Below are 21,998 nucleotides of genomic sequence, written 5' to 3'. Positions count from 1 at the left end.
GGTCAACCTCTTAGTCAGTCTGAATTTCTCAACATGTTATTCATATTGAAATGTGCTTGGTGGCCAAATTTTACATTTTTTGGATTTTTTTACTATCTTTTTAGAATTTTTCAAAAATTCAGAAAAACACTGATTTTGAAAAATTCTATAAAGATAATTAGTATATGGACTAGTTTCAAACACTGTTTTTCATTAAGGGCTTAAGGCTTATTCTTTTTTATCAAATGGCAATAATTAATATATAGACTATAATTTGTCATCGTTAATTATCTATAAAGCTATATTCTTGGTGTTTGTTGTTTTATCTCTTTAAATTGTTCAGTTTTCACGTCAAAGCAATCAACAAATTATCTAATCAAGCCTTAACTTTTGATTAACCTCGATATGGTTTCGCCTTGCTTCTTAGATTAGCATCTGCATTCAATATTTAATCACGTTCCACATTATTTCAGAACAACTTTTTGGTCGATTAATCGAGAAGTGGGTCAGAAATGAGTGATGATTCCCAAGAACTAGGAGATGAAATATCCACATCAACAGAAACGAGTAATGATGAAATGCAACCAGTAGACGAAATACAACAAGTAGATGAAGTGCAACCAGTAGATGACATACAACCAGTAGACGAAATACAACAAGTAGATGAAGTGCAATCAGTAGATGACATACAACCAGAAGAATTTGATGAGTGGGTTGTGGACATAGCAGATCGATTAGACAACCTGTTATCGGACCCAACCAAATCATTGCAAGCATCAACAGATAGCAACAGTGAACAAAAGCCGTCTATACTTTCTGATATTTTGAAACCCAAAATAGTTCATTTTGGGGAGTATTCATCAGTTGAAACCCATAATGCGTGGGAATTTGTTGCATTTATGCGTGACTATTTTGGTCTAAATGTACGTTCTTTCCTTGAAGACATTCAAGGGAGGAAAGATCTAGTTTTGAGCTACTATCAAACAAAAGAAAAACATCGTTGTAGTAAAGATTTCCTAGAATACCTACTGATCAATAGTTGCATCTTAGTATTTGCAATTCTTTCATTCCAAGATAGATGGAATAGAAGAGTTGATAGTACTGGAACAAAAGAGCAAACTACTGATCCAAGAGATCAAAGGTACTCCGGAGTGTTTAATAAATTAAACCAACATATAATGGAAGATGAAATTATTTTTAAATGTGAAATGGTGTCCATGGACTGTCAGATACCGTGGTTTGTTGTTCAGGCTGTGTATACAAAGCATTCCGATTTAAGCAAGTTTGTTGGTACCCCAATTGACGAACTTGCTCTCTCATGCTTTGTCGACCTCTATCCGAGAGTCCACGAGTCCAAAGTGAATGCTGGTACTCTTCCCCCAGGTGGCTTCAAACATCTACTCCACATGTTCCATTGGACTCGAAGCCCCGAAGGGAAGTTTCTGGTGGAAACGAGATCATTGCAACCCCCAATGAAGATGGATCTCTTCTACATACCCAGTGCAACAGATTTGGAACTTTCTGCAACTGTTTTCATAAAGCATGTCAGTGACTCCATCAATGTGTCTTACCGTGACAAGAGATTATCTGGAGTGATGCAATTATCACCCTGGCTCATTTTCGATTACAGCATTAAAATCTATAAAGGTCTTTTACTATTTGAATCGGTATATGGTGAGCTCTGTGGGTTTCCCATCACGGCCTATGTTGCATGCATGGTGTGGTTACTACAAACAGATGATGATGTCAGATTATTGTGCACCAATGGTATCGTCCGAAGCACGAGGGATGACAAAAACAGTGTTTTGCGCAGTGTAGAAGAGTTAAAAAAAATACTATCCGATGATGTCCCCATGTCAGATGACCTTTATGAATTATCGAAGAAGATGACAGCACATCATGAAAGAAAATCCCCCAGATACTATGGAGAGTTCATCAGCCGATACTTCGCAAATCCATGGTTAACCATCTCTGTCATTGTCGGCATCATATATTTTTTCGTTAATGTTATTGATGCCATATATAATACGCTTAGCTACTACAAAATATCACCTACGTACAATATTTATGTATAATCTTGTATCCTTTATTTTATTTTATTTCATTATATCATGTATGGAATTTAAGTAGTGTGTACCGCTCATTTATCTTTATTCAATCCACTATGTTGTGCTATCATGTATGTTGTACCTTTTTTTCCTATGTAATTCATTTGTCATTTTTATGTGCCTATGTGTGACCACGTGTAATTTTTACGTTTACTTTTGTCGTGCGGTATTAATTCACCTAACAAACAAGGATGAAAATAATTAAGAATATTAAGAATCAGTTTTTGATGTAGTAGCAATAGACAATGCTCTATGTATGAAAGGTCATATGTTGGAAATACGACTGGAGAATTCCTTATGGACATTAAAAATTGGTGTTATGAATTTCACTCCAACCCAACTCTCATTAAAAAATAATTATGTATGGATATCTTCTTTACTAATTTGGAACTTCTCTTAAGAATATGCATATTTCGGCCGTGCCTGAGTGCTTCTCCCAAAGTTCTAATTTCTGACATTATTTAATTTTACTCCCATGCCAAAGTCAATAACGATATGTCTTAATCGTTCCAAAATTTATTTATGATACAGTTTCTGACGATTGTCAACAAAGACTCAATCTAGCAATTAAGCACTAATCCAAATACAAATTAATTCAGCTAGCATTCTGCCAAATTAAAACCCAAAAACCTAGTGTTGCAATTACATACATATATATAGAGAGAGATGACTAATATCAAAACGTTTGTTCCTAGGCCATGGAACAAACACAGCGATTTTTACATTTTCAAAGTCCAAACAGTCGATTCAAACCGTCCAACATTCAATCTATATTAAAATAGGCTTGGAGAACAAATTTTATAATTTTTGGAATTTTTAACTATTTATTAAGTCAGTTTTAAAATTATCGTTTTCAACGATCTAGAAATTTTTCATTGTTTATTAAAATCAACAATTTTAAAACTAGATTAATAGATAGTAAAAGTTTAATAAAAAAAGTAAAATTTGGTCTGCAAATACATTTTATAGTAATAACATTTAACGGTTTGAGTCGATCATTTTAACTTTGAAAATTAGAAAACCAATTGGTTGCACCACACCTCCGGAACAAACGTTTTATATATACAATATGCTAATTGCTAAACCCCTAGCTGGATTTGAAAGCCACGCATCATACTTGGTGCAATTTATTCCTGTCAACGTCGAGGTAATAACTGACAGCTGGGCCTAGTGGAAAAACAAATTCCAAGATCTCGAGCTGGTCACTAAGCTGCTGCCTTTCACTTTCATCTTCATGTTGGCATTCTTGCATTAATTGACTAGCTAACTCATCTCCCACACAACTCTTCTTGATCTCTTCCTCCGTTGGCATTCTTGCATCAATTGACTGGCTAACTCATCTCCCACATAACTATCTTTGATCTCTTCCTCCATACTGTACTGCTACAACAAGAAGATCTGTTAAGCATGTCCCTTACCTTCAGATTTGAAAATAACTCATGATTCCTATAAAATATATATAAATTGATCTAAATTAACCTAAAAAGTCAGAAACTTGAGCTAAAAAAATGTAGTGACCTACAACACTCTCATAGATGGATTGTGTAAAAAAGGTGAAATTGATGAGGCAATGGATTTCCTACATGATATGATTTCTAAAGGGTTTGCTCCTAATATGGTGACCTACAACACTCTTATAGATGGTTTTGGTAAAAAAGGTGAAATTCAGAAGGCAATGGATATTGTAGATGACATGATTTCTAAAGGGCATGAACCTGATGTTGTTACCTATAGCACTTTTATTGACGGGCTGTGCAAGAAAGGTGAATTGATAGGGCAGTGGATTTTCTAAATGACATGATTTTTAAAGGGCATGAGCCTAATGTTGTGACCAGCACTCTTATAGATGGGATGTGCAAGAATGACAAAATTGAGAAGGCAATGAATTTTGTATTTAAATTAACTAATTATTGAGTACAATGCCAAATACCCTCAAATTAATAGGCTTTGGGTATTACTGGCACTGTTTTATTGGTACAGCTATTGGTATAGTACCAACTTTCACTAGCAAAGGACTGAAGTTCAGAATTGAAAAACCAGAAATTATTACCAAAACTTGTATAGTGGATTCTCTATTATTCAAATTGAAGTACCTTTGTTTAAACTCATAAGTAGTTTTCTTGTGTTCATTCATTCCCAGCTCTTGAAGAAGCTCCTCATCTTCCTTTTTCTCTGTTGTGACATCAAAAATGTAAGAATTTACAAAAGCAAGCCTTTCTAAGCAAAAGTATTTCTTTAAACTTAAAAATCTACTGATTTCTCCAAGGGAGAGCGGAAGGGAGCATCTCCAGGCAGAGGAGTTTGGTCTCTTAATCTCTCTTATATACAGTCAGAGAAGAAATGCGGAGGAGCATCTCTAGGCAGAGGGTTTTGTCTCCAGGCGGAAGGGAGCAACCAGGGGAAGAATTGAGGGAGAAGAAAGAACGGAGCCAAGGGAAGAAATGTGGGGAAGAAAGGAGGAGGCTAGGTTCGTGTATTTTGATTAAGGGTATTTTAGGCATTAATTTTTATGTTATTTTTTTAAAGATTAATAGAGTATAAATGGTATTTTCATAATTAATGAAATTTTATAGTGGCATTCTCACAATTTTGAAGTTTCTAGTGGCATTTTCACATTTTAAAGTTTGTAGTGACATTTTCACATTTTGAAAGTTTTGTAGTGTCAATCTCACAATTTTTCCTATTTTTAATGTTGTGAGCAAATTATCTACTAAAAAATATATATTAATTAAAATTGGTATTTAAATAGTAATATCCGAATAATTTACTTTCATAAAGTATGTCACAGTATGTGGCACAAATTTAGTGAGTAATAGATGAACTTTGAGCTATCTAAAATAAAGAAAATATTGGGATGAAAATTCTAACTTATTTTTTAATTAACAATAAGAACATTAAGCTCTCCAATAATTTTTGGTTTTCTTCAAGGAGACATGCAGCCTTGCAATTAGGAGCGTATTTTACTTTTTTTTTCTCTGTAGTAGTAAAACAATAGTAGGAAATATCAGTATTGGGATCAGGATCGGTCCCGGCCGATACCGATCCAGGATCGGCGTATCAGCCGGGATCGGCCGATTCGGATCGGAAAATCGGACTTTTTTGCTAGAAGCTTGTTTTACACTAAAAAAATAGAAAAAATTGATAAAAAATTAATTTTTCAATAATTTATGTTTAGATAAATTATTACAATCAAATAATCCACTAATATAATATAAACACATTAAAAATATAATACAAGCATTAAAACTATAAACACGTGCTGGCTGGAGGGATCACTAGACAGTTCACATCCCTTCTCCATTTTTGAACCTTTTTAGTTGGCAGTGAACCTTGATAAAAATCTATGTCGTGATGGTTGCTTTGGCTGAAGGAGAGATCACTGGACAGTTCTATGATCAGACTCAGATCTCAACCTTTTAGATAATAACATTCATTAATTAAGTTGTTACTGTTATGTTTGAAACTTCTGTTTTACAAATGACTGTACAACAAAAGGATATTCTTGTTAAAGATCAAGACCAAATAGACAATAATGTTAAAGTTGATCTTAATTTAATCTATCGAGCTGTTTTATCATTTTATCCTCATATTATTACTAAAACAGTTTGGACTAGTGCTGATATGAATTTACTTACATGTTCACCAAAATTATATCTTCTACAAACTTCATGGAATGATTTTATGCAGGGGTACACATGTCACATGCTAATTCTAATGTCCTGGAGTTGATCGCATGAATTTACTATGTTTAGTACTAACCAGGGTCATATACGAACTGTTGTTGCCCATTATCATTCCATGAAGAAACAGCCATGATGGTCCTTTAATAGAAAAATATTAATTACTAAAATGAAAAGTCAGTTTCCAGAATTGAAAATATAAATAAGACATATGATGGTCCTCTTACTTGTCAGTATCAAGTAAAGTAGCAGTGGCCTCGAAGTCTAGTGCAATTTGCATGTCATCTGCTTACCAAATAAAATGCTCAATAAGCAATATGTATAAGCAATTACAAATATATAAAGTGAAAACATATATATAGAAGCATCACCTTCTAATATAATCACTCGATTGAAGTTACGTTTAACAAATAATTCATCCGGAAGAGTTGATTCTTGAGATAGAGTGGCAAATTCAATTCTATCAATGACAAAGAAGAAAAGGGCAGATTGAGGGCGAAGGTATAAAAAGAAGACTTCACTGGTACCATATGGGACTGGTACGGTGAAGAGAGGAGTAGGGACCTGTTCTGAAATTTTCTTGAAAAACAACAAGAGGAGCTCATGACTTACATTAACTGGTAAATTAAATCTTATCAGTAATAAGAGTCAAAAGGGAGATTGCAAACGGAGGAATGCAAATTCAACTGGTACAGTGAAGAAAACAGTAGAGCATTATTCAACAAATTCAATTAATGTGCTCTAGTCTCCCCTTTCACTAGAGGAATATCAAGCAAATCAAGCTTATTCAACAAACAAGCATTTCATCAACAATTCAAGCATTTCTAAGCAACTGAAAATATCAATGTTTACAGTGTAAAATTAGTTTTTCAATTTTCTCCTTGAATTTCACCATTACTGTATCGTTCTACAGTTTCTGAAATTTCTCTTTATTTGTTCAAAAATCTTGCAAATTGCAAAATTCCCAATTAAAATCAAGCCGCAGTACATACCAGGGAGAGAGAGAGAGGAGACTTGCCTTGAGTGACGGAGTTCCAGAGAGAGAGAGAGTACCGGCGGAGTGGAGAAGAGGGAACAGAGAGGTCACCAGCCCAAGCCGCGCCGCCGTCACGGATCTAGACAAAAAGATACAGTAGTAAGGTTGCCTTGAGTGACAGAGTTCCAGAGAGAGAGAGATTGTGTACCGGTGAACAAATTAAGAGAGGTGGTGAGCGGCGGAGGAGATGCGCTTAGGTGAGCGGAGGGAGAAAGGAGCGGAGGAACAAATTAATTAAGGGAGATGTGCTAAGGTAAGCGGAGGAACAAATTAAGGGAGCGGCTGTGTTTTGATACACGGAGGGAAGAGAGGAGCGGAGGGAGAAAGGAGCGGCTGTGTTTTTAACCTAGGCGCGGGACTGAAAATGGTGAGCGCGTTAATAATCAGCCGACACTAATAACTAAACAATTAGTGTCGGCTATTTATAAAAAGCTGACACTAAAGTATTAGTATCGGCTGTTTATAAACAGCCGACACTAATACTTTAGTGTCGGTTTTTTATAAACAACCGACACTAATTATAGTTATTAGTGTCGGCTGTTTATAAAAAGCCGATACTAATTGTATTAGTGTCGTCTTTTTGTAATCAACCGATACTAAAGTATTAGTGTCGGCTTTTTGAGGCGACACTAATTGTATGTTCTCCACTAGTGATATTTGTTGGCGGCATCTTGCTGCTAACCTTAAAAAATAGTAATCAAATAATAAAAAAAAAAAAAAAAAATCTAAGATTGCATGCATTCAATTGCTGGTGTGCGTACTACGATTTTTTATTTGAACTTTTTAATTGTACGTATATACGCTATTGTAGAGATTTCAAGTTAGATCAGGTTTATTTTTAACTTATTTTGTCTCACAGAAAACAAAGACATGAGTCAAACAGATTGATACTTAAGTACAATTCTTCGGGTGTTGTAAGGTTTGTATCTGGCAATTTAAGTTATGTTGCATTTGTCACGTGGAATAATTCATTTCGAAAATTTCCTCCTAATCCACAATTTACCAAGTATGGATTCCGTAGAGTTGAACCGACTTGTAAAATAACATTGCCACATTCAAATCTATTGAAATGTCAACCCCATCCAAGTCAAGAATTTGAAGCTTGTTGAGGTTGCTGAGTAAGGTTTTCAAGCCTTACTCATCAAAATTAATGAAAATACAAGAGTAAGGTTCTTGGTCATGAAAACACAAGAGATTGGTACTGGGGAAGTAAGTTGATAAGTCAAGGTAGATAAGGTTTGTGAGGACAAATTAAAGAACAAAATTAATGAAACAACATTAACTAAATTATAAAATCCCTATAAGATAATAAATAATAAAATAGGGATGAGAAATTGCAAACTCTTTTCCAAAGAATCATCTCAAGGGAGAATCGTTCTAGCTAATTGTCACAATAAGACGCGTACATTCGAAGTACACACATAAAGCTATCCATGTTAACTTCAGAGAAGTACAATTGAGGATCTGGTTTCATGAAAATCGTTCAACCAAATTCTTTATTTTTCATGTTTTTGTTGATTGAAAACTATACGGCTCTATTAATTTTCCAGGACAAACTACGACTTTTTTTTTTGGTTAAAATAATGTATATATTTGTTGTTCTTTCATTTTACCTTTTTTCTTCTTTTGAAAAAGTGAAGTCCAAATCGACAAAATGACAAGAAACATGTTCATAGGCACAAAAAAATAAAATACCAACAAGATATGTTACGGGTCAACAATATAGAATTTTTGAACATATATAATAAGTAACGGGTCAGAAAAAATGGAAGGGAATTTAGTAATGAGCTTGATAGATAGAGAATAGGAGATAGCTTGGAAAAATTGTAAAGAGTGGTTGAAATTGGATAAAAAATTTATGAGGACAGAATAGAGGAAAGACTTCACTAATGAATCGGATGCAATAATTAATTAATCCTGTAAAGTTCGAAGAAATAATACGGCATAAAAAAACTATGTCAAAAAAGATATTTCAAAATACAATTATTCTTTACAGCGTGTTTTAATTGATTTGATCTGATTTCACATTAGAATATTTATTAAATGAAAAATATTATTACTGGACAATTGTTTATTTCCTATCAATGTCTATATTAAAAAATAAAAAATATATGTATTTGTATATATCTTTTTAACCATTTTCAGTAAGATTCTGAACTATATATAATTAATTTCATTCACAGAATTCAAGTGAAAACACGCTGTACTAAACTTATTTCTCTCTAACTCCACATGCAAAAATTAAATTTGAGCAACACAAATGCAAGATAATCTCACTAAAATAAATCCATAACTTGAAATCATTAAAAAAAACAAAAACAAAATCAATTTATGCTAGTTATTGAGCATATTGTTTTATGGTTAGCCCAACAAACTATGCTCTTATATATTTAGCTGTACAATACGTTGAAAAAATAAATACAATAATAGAATATTTTAAGTGAAAATAAATAATTAATAAGAAAATCAATACTACTATCATTTGGAGGATTATAAATAATTACAGATTTTATTGGTCTAGTAAAATTCGTACACAACATGATAGAGCATTTTTACACTGAATTTCTACCGGTGAGTTTTTCTAAATTTAATTTATTATTAATAATTAAATTTTCAACAAATTAATATATTATAAAACGTTGTCCAAATTGTTTATCAATATTCTAAATAATTAAGCAAAAAAAGTCAATTTTGCTTTCCAATATTCTATTAAACAAAAAAAGTCAATATTATTTTCCTTAAATATGTTATTTCACAAAATATTTATATTTTTATAATATATTTATTTTCTTGTTAACAATATTGATTTTCTCTGATCTCTCATTAAATGATGCATTAAAATGAACAAATATTATTATTATATACTTGTTATTTTCTGTTAAATGTTATATTAAAAAAGAAAAAAAAATGTATCTGTCAACTTTTTTTTAACTCTTTTAACATAAATAATAAATCATAATTTGATTAATTCATAGATATTGATAAGATATATAAGTCAAAGAGCAAGTAACATTTGTATGATAGATCACACTAAACTTATCTATTCTCTATCTAAATTTACATGCAAAATTTCTTATTACATCATTTTGAAATGAACAGTTGTGTATCTGCCATTAAATTTAAAAAAAAAAAAATGAACAGTTGTAAAAGCTGTCTTGAAGTCAAATTTTAATACATGTGTGCGAATCGACTCACTAAAAGAAATGATTTCCTATTGAATTTATACCAAATATTAAGATTTTCCACTGAAAAAATTATGTAGCAAACAGTGTAGTGGGTAGAGCTGAAGTTGGTATTCATTTGTGTAAGCTGCTTTGCGTTGTATCTATAGTTTATGCATTCGTTTGAATCAGATAACTTTTTCCGAGCATTGTTGTGTGTTAAAGTCTTTATTTAGCCTGTTTACATAACAATACACCACAGTTTAAAAAATTTAGTCTTTAGAGAGAACAACCTATGTGAGAAGAGAAAAGATTTTTGTCCACTGAGTTTTGTCCACCATTTGTCCACTGACCTTATCCAATCGCGTTTAACAAATTTTAACCGTTCACGGTCCCCACTCCGATAATATCTTAGATCTCTTCGCTCCTTCCATTTTTTGAATTCGATTTCATATCTCTTCTCCCATTCAATTTTCAGATCTCTTTTAACGATCTCTCCATTAGAGATTCCTCCGATCTCTGTACTTTTCATTCTTCGTCTCTACTCCACTAAATATTAATCGTTGTTTCGTCCCCTTCTCTTTCTCTCAAAGAGGAGAACTCAAAAACGAATTCAATCCGAACTGGCAATTTTTTGTATCGATCTCCTGAAAAAACAAGCTAAAGCAACACGAGAGGGAGAGGCAACCAATAATGGAGACGATATGCTCAGAAGAAGTGATAAAGTACATATGGAGGTGTCGTACCACTTCAGATTCAATTACACGAATCTGAGATCACCTCAAACCCTTCTCCCCTCTCATGGTACCTCCTTTTCGAAACATGTGTGTTTATTTGTTGTTCTTTTCAAACTTATTTAAGTATCTTTTCTAACCCGTGACAAGACAGCCCACAGGTAAATTTTACTAGTGTAAACAACTTACAATTATTATTCTGACAATCAAGATTTTAGTTTATAATTTCCAAAGTATCAGATGTACGTAGGAATGATAATTTTGGTCATGAAATAAGCATAATCTGGAGGAAAGAGATGATAAAGAAGCTATATGGAGTATTGATATGTTAATTTTATTGTATTGCCCCGTTAATTTTACAGTATTCATCTTGTTATTTTACAGTATTCATCTTGTAGAAATCTGAAGGAAATAGATGATAGAGAGGCGATATGGAGTATTAATCTGTTAATTTTACAGTATTGCCTTGTTAATTTTACAGTATTCATTTTGTCATTTTACAGTATTCATCTTGCAGAAATCTGGAAGAAAGAGATGATAGAGAGGCGATATGGAGTATTGATCTGTTAATTTTATAGTATTGCCCCGTTAATTTTACAGTAATTATCTTGTGAAAATCTGGAGGAAAGAGATGATAGAAAGGCGATATGAAGTATTGATTTGTTAATTTTACAGTTTTTATCTTGTAATTTTACAGTATTCATTTTGTAATTTTACAGTATTCATCTTGTGAAAATCTGGAGAAAAATTTTATAGTATACAAGATTCAATTCTAAATTTACAGTATTATTTGAAAATTTTTACAGTATACAAGATTCAATTTTACAGTATATATTTTACAGATTGCAAGATTCAATTGAAAATTTTACTGTATACAAGATTGAATTTTACAATTTTGCTGATACAATTTTACAGTATACAAGATTCATTTTTAAATTTTACTGTGTAGAAGATTCAATTTTACAGTATACAAGATTCAATTGAAAATTTTACTATATACAATATTCAATTTTACTGTATACAAGATTCAACCCAGTGTGGACGCTAATAATTAACTCTAACTGCCAATAATCGCTAATAACCGCTAATAATTAACTCTAACTGCCAATAACTTCCTATAACTGTAATTTCCGAAAGTACAGTTTGAAAGTACATTTATTTTGTCATGTTGTTGAAGTTGCAGTCTTTTTCTAACTATCATGGGACCACTTCAAATAGTTGATGGATGTTTTGTGATTAACTGATATATTTTATATGATATATTGTATAATTATACAGCATATAGAAGTAATTTTACAATATTCGCGCAAGTCAAAGCTGTGGACAAATGGTGGACAAAAGGCTGTGGACAATTAGATGCTCCCTATATTATAATATAATGAGTAGGGTTAAAATGCACCATTGGTTTTGTACCTATTTAAAAAATAGTAAAAAAATTCTAAAAAATATAAAATTTGGTCTCTAAGCACATTTTAATATGTAGAACAAGATCAACGGTTCGGATCAACTGTTTGAACTTTGTGAACGGAGATAGAAACGTAGGATATGGTTGGAGCACAAAACCAATGGTGCATTTTAACCCTTCTCATATATAATTTGAGCACATGTATAATCATTCCCCGAATACCTTTTTCAATTAATGTTTTCATTTATTTCTTCATCTTCTAATCAACTCCTTTAATCCTTCAAAATTTTGATTTCAGCCTTAATGAAATTTTCCAATAAATCTGGTCCACTATTCCAAACTCAGGTCCAAGGCAACATGCCTTTTTCTTCTTTTCTTTTGAATTTCTGAACCCCTCCAAAAGAATCAGCCCAATTCAATTATGTTTTTCCTTTTCCTTTTCGATTTTAATCATTCAAGAGCACGAAAGCCCACAGATCAATGGTCCATTTTCATTCCAGAAAGCCAACTACAAGCAATACTCTCCTAATACAGATAGGATAATAATTAGGTGATAACAAGGAGTAATAAGATAATAAACAAAAGTAATTGACAAACATGATTTCTTTTGGAATTTGTTCATCTCATACCTGAATTGATTATTTTGGAGGTGGGTGGATGCATTGTTTTTATAGATTAGAACTTTTTAACAAATTAAGAATTAACTTAATGTTTTATTTCAACCCACACAAAAAACTCAAGTATTATACGCTTAAATGAAACTTAAAGTTTATATGTATTATACGTGCAAATTTTAAATTATAAAACTTATCACAAGTTTACCATTCACCAAATGACTTAAATTAATCATGGTTAATATTTAATGACATTTGGAGAAACATGGTATGATATTCAAATTGCATGACAGAGTGACCCAGGAATCCATAGTTGCCCCTCACAATGTTTAATTAAATTTCTGCTATTTTACTCTTAATTAAGTATTTTTTTTATTTAACAAGTATATATAATAATTGAAGAAGTGTCTCCATAGGTAAGGAGGACAAGAATTATAACTTGTCCAAACACACATGCAGTTCCGCAGAAACTCACACAGAGAACAGGGATGGTATATCTTCTTAATCGTGTATAACGTGCGTGCGTGTGCGTATATGAATTGTATGTCTAGTGTAGATACTCTGAACAATAGATTTAAGTGTAGTGAGAATTCCTTCACATCATGTTATTAGCTAGAATATGTTTTGTTACATGGAAATGAAAATTACTTTTTTACTTGATATTCTGATTTTTGAGGTGGACAAAAACAGTGAAAGATAGAAAGACCATGTAGATTGTGATGTTTGTAAAAACTTTTCTTATAATATATTTGTTAACTTGGCACTTGCCAGTTAACCATAAAAAAAAAAAAAAGAGCATGGAGCCGCAGCTCGGGTGTCAATGTGACAAAGAATGCTTCCCTTCCAAAAATGCTCCTCTGTTCCATATTCAGATGCAATAGAAAATCAATCAATCATTTCCCCAAAATTCTTGCCGTATGGAAAAAATATTCCAAAAGGAGAGAGTAGAGCTGCAATTAATATGGTGGGTTTGCCAACTGGAATAGAGAATAATATGGCACCTTTAAAATGTGAATAAGGAATGAGTAATCACTTCCTTTTAAAGGAGTATACGCAATACTTGACTCAGACAAGTCTTTTGTAGAACTTACGGTCACATTTCAAAATCAGTTGATTAGTCAAATCTCTCCACATTAATTCAGTCCACAAATATTTTCTTTACAATTGCAATCACTCTACGTCAGTTCTCTATCTCTTCTTTTCTAACATAGTCATTACTACTTTCCTTTTCATTTCTCTTTCACAATAAATTGTGGACCCTTCAATTATTCTATATATTCAAATATTCTTCAATGCACATTTTTTTGGTATATTATTATTTTTAACTATGAGCATATTTACTTTATTTTTTTCTTATTATACTTAAATAGGAAAACAAAAAATAAATATAAATTTATAAGTGAATCTCAATGCTTTTGTTGATTGCAACTCAGGGAGGTGTATTTATACTTGCCATTTTCTAATGAAAAAAATGTCAAAAGAAAGAACAATAAATATTTCATTATATAAGGAAAAAAAAGAACACTGAGATTTCATGGGCACCTGAGCAATTATCCTCTTATCTCTCTGTTTTCTCCATGTTAACAGCTTCAATATTTGACATTTAGTCAACGAGATTTATCACTTTATATACCCATGTGTTAATAGTAATATGCCTATTTGATCTAGCAAGTTTGAACTCACATGTTGTGAATCAATAATCACTTATATATTCTAAAATTCAACAAAATTTTGTTTTTGAGTTATATCTACATTTTATAAGGGTTCATATTTATCGGCATTTGGCCAATGGAGAACTGACACGAAAAATGGAATTGGACTGGTTCTGGTGAAATAGTGATTTTTTTACTACTTTTTACTAAAAATAAAGAATGACAAAAAGAAGAGCAGAACTGACACGAACAGAGTAGCTCTCTGTTTTCTCCATGGTAACAGTTTCAATTTTCACCTTTAAGTGGGAATTAACGTCCCATAATCCTTTTCGAACCCTGAACAAAGTTGCTTTAATTGAAAACCTTCGTTCACAGTTCAATATTGTTTTACTCAAATTTAGTACAATAGAATTATCACTTTATAGAATCAAGAGTCAATAGTCATTGGCTGATTCAATCTAACAAGTATTTATTCAATAATCGATTATTCAACAATTCAGAAAATTATGTTTGTAAAAAGTTATGATTATATGTATTAACAATAATGCCTTCTCTATGCTGGTTGTGATTCGTCCTATTTATCAGTACCTGATTTCGCCTTCATATCCATACATGCATTATCTATATTTATTGAATTATGCAAGAAAAAACATTGGTTGTGTCTAAATATACTTTATATGCATTGAAAGAAATGTCCGGATATATTTATTGCATTTACAAAAATGCCAGACATGTTAACTTAGTAGTGAACTGTGAGGTTTAAACTTGATAGAAAAAATTGAAATCTTCAAAGCCAAATTTATATGAGAGATGTCCGGAGATATCTGCGCACATGACATAATATTTGCCATCTTAAAGGCCAATTTAATTTTTCAGAAACAAGACCCTAACAGCTACTCTAATTTAGTGAGGCTGAGGCCGGCAATCAGTGTCTAAATATTAAATCCACAATGTGGATTGAATTTTGTAACATCCATTCTGAATTAATTAATTTCGCATTAATTTTTCCTTTATTGAGTTAATTTCTACCCGGTCAAGCATGTTCCTTCAGTTCAAACTTCAAACCACGCCCCTTTTTCCACGCTAACTTGACATTGAAAGCATTCCTCTATCATGGTCTATCTCTTTGGTTTCTTTTGGTACATTATTCTTGTTCCTTTTTGTTTATTTCTATGCATGGTCATGGTCTATATATTGATACTTCTTCCCTTATTTTCAAATCATGCAAGCATCACACCAAGTCTCATAAAAATTGTAGGTAAATCACTGAGACATAATCTCTTAAGGCTAATCACAGGTTTGCTATCACCCTAATTGAAAATGACTGGTAAGGGGATGGGACTCAGATTTTACTCTAATCAATTGGATAAAGATCAATAATAAGTCTCCATTACCAATACTAGAAGGATTTAAGTTTATAATTTCATCCTTCTTTTATAACTTCTGTAGTTGAAATAACCGAGATTACCCCATTAGTAATCTAAAGAACGTGATGTTCATCTGCAGATCTATAAACTAATAGGTTTCTAACAGAGATCGGATCGCAAGGAACCAACATATATGTCTATCTCTCTTATTGGATCTAGATAATTGTACCCTAATCCTAATAGGTCAACCTTATACGCCTAAACACTATGGTGTGGCCATCACCGTACAGACAAGGTTAGTACACACCAATTTAAGATATAAATACAAAGAATAAAGTACAGTAAAATTTAGATCAAGCGCAAGGGATAAATAAAATGAAACTACTAGATTAAACTCATAAGAATTCAAAATTACATGCATTCACCATAGAAAGGTGTTGTTTATCCTCTCACGGTAATATCAACAATGAAAGCAAACACAAGAGACATGATAAAAGCAGTAAAAGAGAAAGATGAAAGGAATACACCTAGAGAGTCTCTTTTGATCTTCTACACGCCTTCTCTATCTCTTGACCTTCTTCTAACCCTAACTCAAATGGAGTTATGTATAATATTTTTCATTGGCTCCCTTAGCAAACCCTACATCTAGACTATTCATAGTCTACTAAGATATCTACTCCTGTCAAGATAGAGAGATGAATTGTAAATCGTTCATCATGTATTAGTGGACTTAGTGGAATTTGGATGCCAAGTTCGCTACTGTAACTGTTGTCTATCATTTATCGAATGCGGTTGAGAGTGGTTGCCTGCGATTGGACATACATCAACATGGAATTCCTGTGTTGTGCTATTATTCTTGTTGCAGTGCACCTTGTATGCATTTGACGACCTCCACTTGCATGCGGATGGATCGACAATTGCATGGTTGAAACCTGTGTGTCAAAAATGCTTCATTTTATGCTTGTATTAGCCCTAAAATTACAAAAAATCTGCAATTCTAAAAAACCAAGTAAAAATAACAAAAGTAATCTAATTCAACTTATTTAAACATTTGTAACTCGATATTTAAAAATATTTTAGGTTAAGTGATTGGAAAAATCACTACTTATTTCAGCCCCCTATCATCCCCCTTTTCCAGTCCACCCACTCGTCCCGCGTCAACCTTCATAGGTATATATACGTAGAAAATAAGATATTAATACTTGCATGTGTAACTTGATATGATCATCCACTTTTCTAGTCCCCCAATAGTCCCTGCGTCAACCTTCCTCCAATGAAATAGTGAGGACCCTGTACCCTGCATCAACCTTCCCCTATCGTTCCCACGTCAACCCCTCTCTAACAAAAATTGTTCACCTCACAGGTATAAATAATTCAGTGGATAGGTATAAAATAGTTAATAAATAAGATATTAAACTTTGATTTGTAACTTGATATGATCAAGCACCTGAAAATTAAAGTTTGTAGAATGTATAACATAAAAATACTCTAGTGCATAGGTATAAATACTTACAATACTTGATACTAATACTTTCACATGTCATTCAGCGTCATATGTTAGAATAATAGCAAGGTTTCAGCTAGTTATGGCAATTTTAATACTTCTAGAAATGTGTATTCAAGTGGTCCCTCCAAGTATTTATGGTGCACGAATGTTTAGGGAATAATTATTTACGCAAAAATTATGTATACCTCATAGGTATAAATACGTCCGTGTATAGGACTAAATAGTTCAGATGACAAAATTAATAACTTTAAAAAAAAGTACCAGTGCTGTAATTATGTGGTTGTCCTAGGTAGTTATGGTAATTATGATGGGGAGATTTTGGAGGTATTTTAGTGCAGGTACTGTTATCACCTCCTTGACAAAAAAAAATGTATTAATTAGGCGAGGAGATAATTTTGTTCAATTTATTTTAATGATGAAGACGGTGGCTTGCAATCTCCTGCTAATATAAAAAATGTCAATTTATTTCTAATCAGTATAGAACTAAAAATAAATAAGTTGTAAGACAAAAATCATAAGGGGAAAAAACTATTACTATCCAAGACTTTTTTATCAATTTTTTATTTAATTTTGTGGAACAGAGAAAGCCCCAATTCCTGACCCCACATTAAATTTTAAATAAAGAGTGAAGATCAAAGATAAAATATTATAGCTAGGTAAGAATTTAACGAATGAAAAACTGCTAAAGTATTAGAAATTGGCTGAGTGCAACCAACTACACGACAAAAGAATTGTTGTTTAAATTTTAATTACACAATCTGCCTAATTGATTTGACGTTGTTTCATTAATTTTGATCGTAACTTGACACAACTTGCTTTTCAGTCAGTCATAACTTACTGGTTAATATTCCAAGACCAAGAACCTTATTTTCTCCTCTCTCCATATCCTCTGTTTTTTCTGTTAAGTCGAGTCTTCCCTCTGTTCAATTAATTTTACGCGTTCTTAATTTTTTTCGTTAGAAATCCTTATGCATTGTCTTATTAATTATATATATGGATACTCAACATTTTTCAATCAAGCATCGCTCAAAATTATCTTCCTTACACTTCCTCTCCTGCAATGGCAATTTTTGCACTTCTATCCTTATCCCTTGTTCTGTTCTCCTTCTCCCCCAAAAACATCACTCTAACACAAGCCCAATGCCTTCCTGACCAACATCATGCCTTGATTAAACTCAAGCAAGATTTCTACACCACTACACTCCATACATGGAATGCAAGTATCGACTGTTGCATATGGGATGGCATCACATGCGATGAGAAAACTGGTATGGTGATTGCACTCAACCTCTCTCACATGGGCATCTCGGGTGAAATCAACCCAGCTTTGTTCAATCTCAGCTCCCTTCGATACCTCAACCTTTCTTTCAACTACTTATTTGTAACTCTTCCGCAAACTGGGTTTGAGCGACTTGCTAATTTAACCCATCTCGACTTATCCAATTCTTACTTTGGCGGTCAAGTTCCGATCGGCATTTCTGCCCTCACAAACCTTATTTCACTTGACCTATCATACAATAGCTTGCATCTTCATGACACAAGCATAAAAACCATACTCAGCAACCTCACCAAGCTCCAAGTTCTTCGTTTGAATTGGGTCGACATTTCACTGAACGGATCTGAGTGGGGTGAGGCAGTTTTTCAAGTAGGCCCAACTATTCAGGTTCTAACCATGGCCAATTGTGGATTGAGAGGAAATTTCCCGGATGAAATATTCCACATTACAAATCTAACAGAACTTGACTTATCACAAAACTCAATGTTGTCAGGTCAACTGCCAGAATTCAAGAAGCAAAGCTTTTTGCAATATTTGTCTCTTTCAGGTACAAATTTCACTGGTCCATTACCTCATTCAATAGGAAATCTCAAATATTTATCGGAATTGGATCTTTCCGACTGTAACTTCTACGAAGAAGTTCCGCCTTCAATAACTAACCTTAGAAGACTCAAGTATTTGGACTTACGGTTGAACAAATTGACAGGTATGATACCATGTCTTTGTTTACTCACCCTTCTTTGAAATCTTTGTTTCTATCAGATAACCAATTCTTTGTATATCTACCATAGTTCTCCAATGGATCAACAATTTTGGAATTTTTAAGGACAGTTGTTAATTTCCAGATTCATCAAGCACAATAAGAATCTAAACTCTCTCTCTCTCTCAAACAATAAGTTGTCAATTATAGAAGGCGAAAACCATAACGAGTAATTCTATGCTTCATTTCCGCAACTAGAATATCTGGGTCTGGCATCGTGCAATTTAGTAAATTTCCCTACTTTTCCTAGTTACCAAACAAATATTTACTCCTTAGACCTCTTAAATAATTTTATCACTGGAGAGATTCCCCTTTCTATTTGTAATGTGACATTTCCAGCAGTGCTTGATCTTTCATATAACAATTTAACTGGTACAGTTCCATCTTGCCTTCTAGAAGATGCTAAATTGGAAGTGCTTAACCTAAAAAGTAACAATTAAGCGGGCCATTGCCACAAATATCAGTCAAGCTTGTGGACTTACAACAATAAATCTGAATGGTAATGTAATAAATGCAAGTTTTCCCCGATTATTAAAGTATTGTAATTCTCTCGAGGTCTTAGACATGGGAAACAATGGGATAGTGAACAGATTTCCCCATTGGCTGGGAAATCTTGAAAATTTGAGAGTTCTTGTCTTGTGATTGAATATGTTTTATAGAAAAATTACAGATGTGGAAATCAAAACAAAAGGAAATGGTTCCTTTTTCCCAATGCTAAAATTTCTTGACCTTTCCTCACATCATTTCAGTGGTACTACCCAAAAATATTTAGTGAACCTGAAGACCATGATGGGTATATCAAATACAAGTTCCCTAACAGCTAGTTATGGGTTAAATTTTATAAAGGGATGAAATTGACTTACTCTAAGGTTTTTGTTACAATTACATACAACGGGTTGAATTTTGAGTTGAAATACCCAACTGACATATTCAATTACATTGATCTGTTAAATATTGTATTTTTAGGGGAAATACCCAAAGAGGTCGGGCAACTCAAGTCACTTTGTGTGCTTAACCTAGCACATAATGCTCTCGTCAGTCAAATTCCTTCGGAACTTGCTAGTTTACATCAACTTGAGTCACTGGATCTCTCCTCCAACCAGCTTTCCGGACCCATTCCTCATGAACTCGCCTCACTCACTTCTCTAGATTCATTACATCTTGCATATAACAATTTGGTTGGAGAAATACCCGAAGAGATCGGGCAACTCAAGTCACTTTGTGTGCTTAACCTAGCACATAATGCTCTAACCGGTCGAATTCCTTCGGAACTTGCTAGTTTACATCAACTTGAGTCACTGGATCTCTCCTCCAACCAGCTTTCCGGACCCATTCCTCATGAACTCGCCTCACTCACTTCTCTAGATTCATTATATCTTTCGTATAATGCTCTCGCTGGTCGAATTCCTTCGGAACTTGCTAGTTTACATCAACTTGAGTCACTGGATCTCTCCTCTAACCAGCTTTCTGGACCCATTCCTCATGAACTCGCCTCACTCACTTCTCTATATTCATTATATCTTTCGTATAATGATCTCGCCGGTCAAATTCCTTCAGAACTTGCTAGTTTACATCAACTTAAGTCATTGGATCTCTCCTCCAACCAGCTTTCCGGACCCATTCCACATGAACTCTCCTCACTCACTTCTCTAGATTCATTAAATCTTTCGTATAATGCTCTCACCGGTCAAATTCCTTCGGAACTTGGTAGTTTACATCAACTTGAGTCACTCGATCTCTCCTCTAACCACCTTTCCGGACCCATTCCTCCTGAACTCACCTCACTCACTTTTCTAGATTCATTAAATCTTTCGTATAACAATTTGGTTGGAGAAGTACCTGAAGGCCATGAGTTCTCTGCCTTTTCGAATGATTCATACCTAGGTAATCCTGGATTGTGTGGTAGTCCTTTATCAATGCAATGTGCAAGAGCTCCTTCTATTATTGGGTTCATTGTTTCAATTGGCGTAGGGTTATATTTGGGGTTTGCCACTGTAATTTGGGCTCTGGTATATTGGGAGAACGGAAGAAAGTGGTTTATTCTCATTACAGATAAGTTTTATTTTCGACATTTTTATTGATGGAAATATCGATCTAAGAGCTTTTACAAATGTACTAGTCAATATGTATCTCGCTGAGTGAATTTAAATACAAGGCACATCCACTATGTTTATACGTGGGGTTTGCCTCTGTTATTTGGGCGTTGGTATTATGGTTGATTGGAAGAAAGTGCTTTAATTTCATTATAGGCAGGTTTTACTTTCGGCATTTGTGCCGATGGAAATATATAAGAGCTTTGTTCAAATAAACAGGCATGAAGAAAATTAATTAAGGTTTTATTATCTCGAGTGTGTGTCACGCCCCCAACGCCAAATCGACAGTCACGACAAGAAAGGCACCCTCGCATTCATCCATCGTCCAGTCAAACATAAGTCGCAACAAAAACAACAAATATAAACAATACGGAGTCCACTACAAAGTTTATTAACAGTTTATTTAATGACACGTTTCTCTATAATTGGCTAATTTTAATAACCATTCAAACAGGCTGGATTAATCCACAGAAATTCACTTCAAATTATGCCTCATGCAATATCCATATTATTTCATTTCACACAATAATATTATTTCACAAATTCTCAGAACTAATAATGTCATCATTTCATTTCACAAATCAAATTCGAACCTCAAACCCGCTATCCCGTTAAATATACCCTCA

The 21,998-nt window shown here is 33.3% G+C and overlaps 2 protein-coding genes across 2 annotated transcripts; both read left to right on the top strand.

Annotated features, from left to right (window-relative positions):
* Positions 1 to 267: 267 nt before the first annotated feature.
* Positions 268 to 2,172, top strand: LOC144544732 (uncharacterized). The gene has a single exon (XM_078293292.1). The coding sequence runs from the start codon at positions 492 to 494 to the stop codon at positions 2,052 to 2,054; it is 1,563 nt and encodes a 520-aa protein (XP_078149418.1). The 5' UTR covers positions 268 to 491; the 3' UTR covers positions 2,055 to 2,172.
* A 17,929-nt stretch (positions 2,173 to 20,101) lies between these two features.
* On the top strand, positions 20,102 to 21,593 carry LOC144544733 (uncharacterized). The gene has a single exon (XM_078293293.1). It carries the CDS (start codon positions 20,128 to 20,130, stop codon positions 21,358 to 21,360), a length of 1,233 nt encoding a protein of 410 aa, XP_078149419.1. The 5' UTR covers positions 20,102 to 20,127; the 3' UTR covers positions 21,361 to 21,593.
* The last annotated feature ends 405 nt before the right edge of the window (positions 21,594 to 21,998 follow it).

This window comes from Carex rostrata, chromosome 27, assembly GCF_964058835.1.
Source record: "Carex rostrata chromosome 27, lpCarRost1.2, whole genome shotgun sequence".
NCBI classification, from domain to species: Eukaryota; Viridiplantae; Streptophyta; class Magnoliopsida; order Poales; family Cyperaceae; genus Carex; species Carex rostrata.
This window is presented reverse-complemented; position numbering and strand designations above follow the sequence as displayed.

What these genes read in the sequence shown, in the direction of transcription:
- LOC144544732 (XM_078293292.1), top strand. Translation starts at nt 492, where the DNA reads ATGAGTGATGATTCCCAAGAACTAGGAGATGAAATATCCACATCAACA.
- LOC144544733 (XM_078293293.1), top strand. Translation starts at nt 20,128, where the DNA reads ATGAAATTGACTTACTCTAAGGTTTTTGTTACAATTACATACAACGGG.